The sequence below is a fragment of the Hipposideros armiger genome, unplaced genomic scaffold (assembly GCF_001890085.2).
Source record: "Hipposideros armiger isolate ML-2016 unplaced genomic scaffold, ASM189008v1 scaffold_241, whole genome shotgun sequence".
In the NCBI taxonomy this organism is placed as follows: domain Eukaryota; kingdom Metazoa; phylum Chordata; class Mammalia; order Chiroptera; family Hipposideridae; genus Hipposideros; species Hipposideros armiger.
In genome coordinates, this window is record NW_017731591.1 from 1,070,885 (window position 1) to 1,076,884 (window position 6,000).

Consider the following 6,000-nt stretch of genomic DNA (forward strand, 5'->3'; position numbering starts at 1 on the left):
GGTTATCTGTCCTTGATGTTAGCACGAGCCTCCCGAAAATTACAAGACTGTTAGTTAGCGCTTGTGTTGCTTCTCGCTTTGTGTGCCTGTCTCATGTTGGACCTGGTGGAACCATTCCTTTCCTCTTTTCTAGTGACAGTGACGAGAAACCCCTCAAAGGAAGCCTCCGGTCCCTCGCCAGGGACACGCAGGCCACAGGAAGCGCCGACAGCTTGGTGGAGTACGGAGAGGGCGAGCAGGGCCTGTTCGGTGAGGACGGCTCGTTCATCGGGGCGTACGCGGGGCCGAAGGAGAAGGGGTCTGTGGAGGGCAGCGCCGGCTCCTCGACGGCCTTCCCGCTCCGAGCGTGAGCGCGGCGCGCAGGGACAGCCGCCCGTGTCGCAGAACGTTCACGCGGGGACAGGAACACATGGGGAGAAGGGTCCGTGCAGACGCCAGCAGCCTGCCGCTACGTGGAGGAACGTGGCGCTGCCTTGGAAGACAAAGCACTGAGCACGACAGGCCTGTGGCTTTTGTCTGGCTTCTTTCCAGGTGCTGAAATGCAGAACACAGCCCAAACCTTGTATTTAGCGTCACCTCAACTGAATCCAAAGTTCGCACCCGAGGGCTCGCCAGGGCCCTGCACACTCGTGACGCCCTCCTGCCCCTGTGTGCACACGTGTGTCGGCCCTGAGAACGGTCGGAGTGACTTTGCTTCCTGACAGGTTAAAAGATGGTACGCCACCGGTTATTTAAGCTGGAAGAGGAGCACGAGTGTCCCATTAAGGCCGCTCGCTGAGCACATGCAGTCTAAATGCATTATTTAAATGTTTAGTCATCTTAGGTAGGCAATCAGCTGGTATTTATTGAGCTCTAACTCCTTGCCCAGAACAGTCCTGTGCAAACAGAATTCTAACTTCTTCAGTTTCAACGTCCGCCGTTTATTTCTGTCAGTTATGACATCTGCAAAGGCCTTTGTTTTTTGGGGGGTTTCCTTGGACTAAATTCAGCTGCAGTGACGGCCGTGGTCGGAAGGTTATCTTGTGAAAGAACACGCATGAGTTCTTTGTGGTGCCGGCGTGTGATAACTCTACATAGTCAATGTTGCCATCTCTCAATTGGCCGCTTTTCCTTTTTTCTGTGTTTATAGGATGGTATGCACATAGATTTCATGAATGCATTGTACATATTATATTGACACAGTTTAAAGTATAGATGTGTTTTATTTGGACATGAGACAACATTAACAGAATGTCTGTAAATAGTAAGATAGAATAGTGCGATACCGCTTTCTGGCGTTCCGGGGCCGCGCCCAATAGCGTGAGCTCCCCAGCGGGAGGCTTTGTACAAAGCATTTGGTTTTTGTTCTTCTATTGCTTTTCCAACAGCCTTGAAATAAAATATCATATAAATATTGGGGGAAATGTTTTCCTATTTTTCAAAATAAGTTTCGTTGTTTGCGTGTGCTCTACACCAGCCCCCGAGGAAAACCTGTTTACACTCGAAGTTCCTGTACATATGTTTGCCTGAGTCCCATTTTAAACATCTTGAGGGTGGGACGTTTTCTGTGTTCTCCTTCTGTCAATGTCAGTAAAAATTCGGGAAATTTACTTCCTGGCATGTGGTCTACTAGCCCTTCTAAAATTGTACATGGAAATGGTTTAGGAATAGTAGGAAGGATTGTGCGTGCATGTCAGTAAAATTCAGCATTCAACTTCTCATTTTATGGAAACGTTTTTTAACCTTACCACAAAATTCTTAGTTACGTTTAAGTGAAATTGGCTCACAGATTTCACTTTAGTTTTTGAACTGTAGCTATGGGCGTATCTTGTTAAATCGTTGACTTTGATTTCTGTAGCCCACTCTGTTTCCTGTGGACCAAAATTAGTGGTGCTTATAATGGTCAATGCAGTGACCCACGTCCAAATGCATAGGCAGCAGACAAACGTCTTATTTCAACAATGCCTCGTGGCTCGGGGTTTGCCCACATCCCCAAAGGGAGTTTTTCCAGCGGGGAAGGTACCCTGGCCCTCACCCCGTGACAGTGGGATCCGCACGCCCACCAGTGCATCTGCAGCTTCATCTCCACCTGATTTCTAAGGAACAGCTTTTCTGGAGGGAGGAATACCACGTTTTGACTTGTCTGGAAGGAATTTCTGGTACTCAGCTGGCGATGAGGCCAAGGTTGGGCCTTTTGAGTTTAGTTCTGCTATTATTCCAGTTTCTCTTCTTTGTCATCACCCAAAAGGGTCTCAAGAGAATCGTGCAAATTGGCAAGAATGTCAAAAAACCATTAGGAGCAGATTTATTATAAATGTAATAATCTTTAAGTTAGAAATTAACACAATAATGAAATGTCCGCTTTTCCTCGATCTTGGCGCTCCCCGTTAGCCTCTGAGTAACAAGAATGTCCTCATATTTTCCGAATGGCCAAAACTAACGGATGTGAAACATAAGATCGCATGACACTGCCTTTTGCCGTCTCTCTCTATTCTCGTTTCTCAATACCATTTAGCTTCTACCGGGAACTGTCTGCGCAGAAGGAATGGGTCCATGACCGCCTTTGTCCACTGTCGCTATTATTTTAATGCAGTAGATTGTGATTAACCTCAAGGACTGTTGGTGGGATGACTTCCTAGAGAGCTGCCCATGGGCTGGGAAAACCCACGTCTTTCCCAGGTTCCAGCACTGACTTTGTACATAAAGCTTTAGGCGAGTTGCTTGTCCCCTCTGCTTCAAACTGTCTCAACTACAAAGTGCTAATGTTATCTCAGTTACCTGATCTTTGTCACAGGGTGTTTTTTTGTATGAATTACAATTTGAAAACGATAAAAGCTAAGATGCCTTTTAACTTCATAAACAAACCTAGAATCTTAATGATGTATCGAAAAGTCACCCCACGCACACCAACACAATTTTTTTCCTGTGAGCACATAAATATATTTTTATAGAAAAAACAAATCTACAGGAAATGAAATCGACTGTTCAATGAGCAGTATGATTTGCACATGCCATCGAAAATTACTTGATCAGAAGAAAATTAAGCAGGGTCTTTGCTATACAAAAGTGTTCTTCACTGATTTTGCATGTGTGTTTATAAGAAAATGTGAATTTGGTGGGTTTAGTCTATTGGTATGAAGGCATCTGATATTTTAGATGTGCCCATGTTTATAAAAATGTAAAGCACAATGAAATTATGCTGGAGGTCTCAAATGATATTTTTTTCCCTATTTTATATTCATGGAAGAGATGAGCTAATGAGAGACCAATAATGAGAAACGCTGGTGTGTTTTTCTAAGCGTTTAAAGCATAATTGCCAATTGAAACCCTAAATATGTTTACATGCCATTACAATGTGGTACTTGTACTGACTGAATCGATTATAAAGGGGCTGGGTTTGTAATGTGTGGTAGCGTCTAGCCTGTTGTTCCCACAGTGAGACGAGTAGTGTGCAGCCAAAGCTTACTCTGTTTTGTATCTTAAATTGTTCGATTATGTCATCAAAAGAGATACAAGGTATGTAAAACTGGTTTACTTGGTTATTCTTTTTTTGGCTTAGATTAATATTCATAGTAGAACTTTATTAAAATGTGTCTGTGTTGTAGGTGATGTTTATATGATGCTTATGAATATGTATGGTTTAAAAATATTTTCACTGCACATGAAACTCAACTTTCCGAATAAAAGTTTGACTTCATGTACTCTAAAAATGTTTGTATTCTTTTCTGTCCAGATGAGAAGGATCAGAAATTACATATCAACCTTTTCTTCTGCTGCCTCTGCTCCTGGAATATCTGTAAGGAGTATAAATTGAGGAAGTATAAATGAGGTATAAAAAAGTATTTTGATTTGAATGATTAGATTTACAACAGACCATGTAATACCACAACATTACAAAATGTAAGATGGCAATAATTTCTATACTTAGGATTAATGTCAAATTAAGATGAATGTATATTCATCTGGTTGCTTTTAGTACAAGGCAGAAATGTCACTTTTCAAGAAAATGTCCAATATGGCATACTTTCAAACAAGGCCAATGGATAATTGAGACACCCAGTCTGGCTCAGCAGACAATCTATTGAGAATTGTGGGTTTCTTTTAAACTGTTTGATGTGCGCTAAGCGCTTACACACATTTAACCTCTAAAACAATCTTATGTTTGTAGACTTAAGGCACGAGGGACTTGAGTCACTGGTGAGTGTGACTGTGTGGCCTAGAGACAGAGATTAGAGCAGAGCTGTCTGGGCCCCAGACCCAGGCCGACAGTCACCCCGCGCGGCCTCCGTATTCTCTTAGCAATGCCAAAGAAAGGTGAGTTTGAGTTTAGAGCTGACTTATTGATCATGTTTAGAAACTGTGGTTTTTAAGTAGGTGGGCAAAACACACAACAGGGGAAAACAGTCAGTACTGTATGTATATGAACCGCTGAAGGGGTAAAACCCAAAAAAAGCAGCAGTTGAGACAAGCCGGTCATTCTGTGCATTGCAGGTCCCCAAGGGGAGGGCGGCGCCCCGCCTCGCGGGCCCAGCGGTTCTCTGCAGACTCACCCTTGCGCTGTCTCCCACCCCGCGTCTCCCTAACCCGCCGGACCGTCCAGGGCTTTGATGGTCATGTGCACGCGATGACCTGAAGGGAATTTTAGCCCAGGAGCCTCCTTACACCTGAGGCCTGCACTGTCCCTCCCTCCTTGGCGCCTCTTCTCTGAGGTCTGAAGCGTCGCAGACTCAGTGATTCAAAGTGAGCACACACTTCCCTACCTGGTCTGCTCAGCACCTGCCTACAGATGGCCAGGGCCGCCTCCAGCCAGGTCGGCAGCTGTGTCCAGGGCATGTGCTGCACAGTGGCCTCTGTCCCCCATGCTCGGTCCACCGCTGCCTCTGGCCACGTGGTTCCTGTGTGGCTCCTTGGCCCCCAGAGCTCTGCACTGGACCACTGGGGCTGGGACACTTGCCCGCCGCTGGTCTGCTCTGTCCGCTGGCCCCCTCCCTCCGTTCCCCACTACACGGGGAGGTGATGTCTTTAGTACCAGTGTGGTCATGCTGTCTCCTGCTCTGACTCCCGAGTGACTGGCCAGTGCTCCTAGGTGATGACACAATCTTCGCTTGCTCTTCAACCTCCTGCATGGCGAGACCCCCACTAAGCTCGCAGCCCGTCACCCCGCATCCTCCCTTCCTCTCCGCAGCCCTGTCACAGGATTATCAGGTGGCTCCTGTGTCCTGCTTGCGGTTCCCCCGGCTTGTCTGTCCTGTATGGCGATTTGGTCACTGCCTTTGTTTCTCCGATGAGTCTAGATGTTCTGAAGGGGCAGAGGCGTCTTTATTGTCACTGGAAATGCCGACCACCTAGCATAGCGCTGGCATCGACACACGCTTATTATTTGTTAAGTAAAGAGAGTCACAGGGGAGAGGTTCCAAACGAGTGCACGTGAGAAGGTGCCCACAGGTGCAGAGAAGTCTCCATTTGCCCCAACTCCTCTCCCAGGTTCTCCATGTTAGCGAGAGACCCCATCACCACCCCGTTACTTACGCCACAGCCTCGTGATGGTTCCCGGATCCACTGCCCCTCCTCACTCTGCATCACCTCCTATCAGTTCTGACTCGAGTGTTTAAGATTCTTTTCTCTTTCGCTGTCCCCATCACCACTCCCAACCTACACCAGGCAGCAGGCACCTCAGTCCCACGGCGGGTCTTCTCGCTTCGTTCCCTTCCTCTCCGTCTACAAAACAAAGCCAGTGAACTGTATAAAGCGTAAGTGATGTCAGTGGTCTCTGCGTACGTCCGCCAACAGCCTGCACCCCTGAGCCCAGGCCCGCCTGGCCCCTGCTCCTGCCTCACCCCTGCACGCGCCCACAAAGCCGCGCTGCTGCCCCCCGACCTCCTCCCTGTTTCCGGAGCCCACGAAGCCCCAGGCCCGCCCAACGCCGTTCGCAGTCATCTTTCCTTCGGTCTGGAATGTTCTCCCAAATCTTGTGTAAACTGGCTTATGGTCTGTTGAAAGACCACTTCTGCAGAGAAGACG

At 47.3% G+C, this 6,000-nt stretch overlaps 1 protein-coding gene across 1 annotated transcript in view; it reads left to right on the forward strand.

Moving 5' to 3' along the window:
• CHL1 (cell adhesion molecule L1 like) overlaps positions 1-3,689 on the forward strand; it is a 154,719-nt gene extending 151,030 nt beyond the window's left edge. Inside the window, exon 25 of the mRNA XM_019655509.1 lies at positions 134-3,689. Coding sequence (XP_019511054.1) covers positions 134-350 — 217 coding nt within the window. The 3' untranslated portion in view covers positions 351-3,689. The remainder of the gene's footprint in view (positions 1-133) is intronic.
• Positions 3,690-6,000: the final 2,311 nt, after the last annotated feature.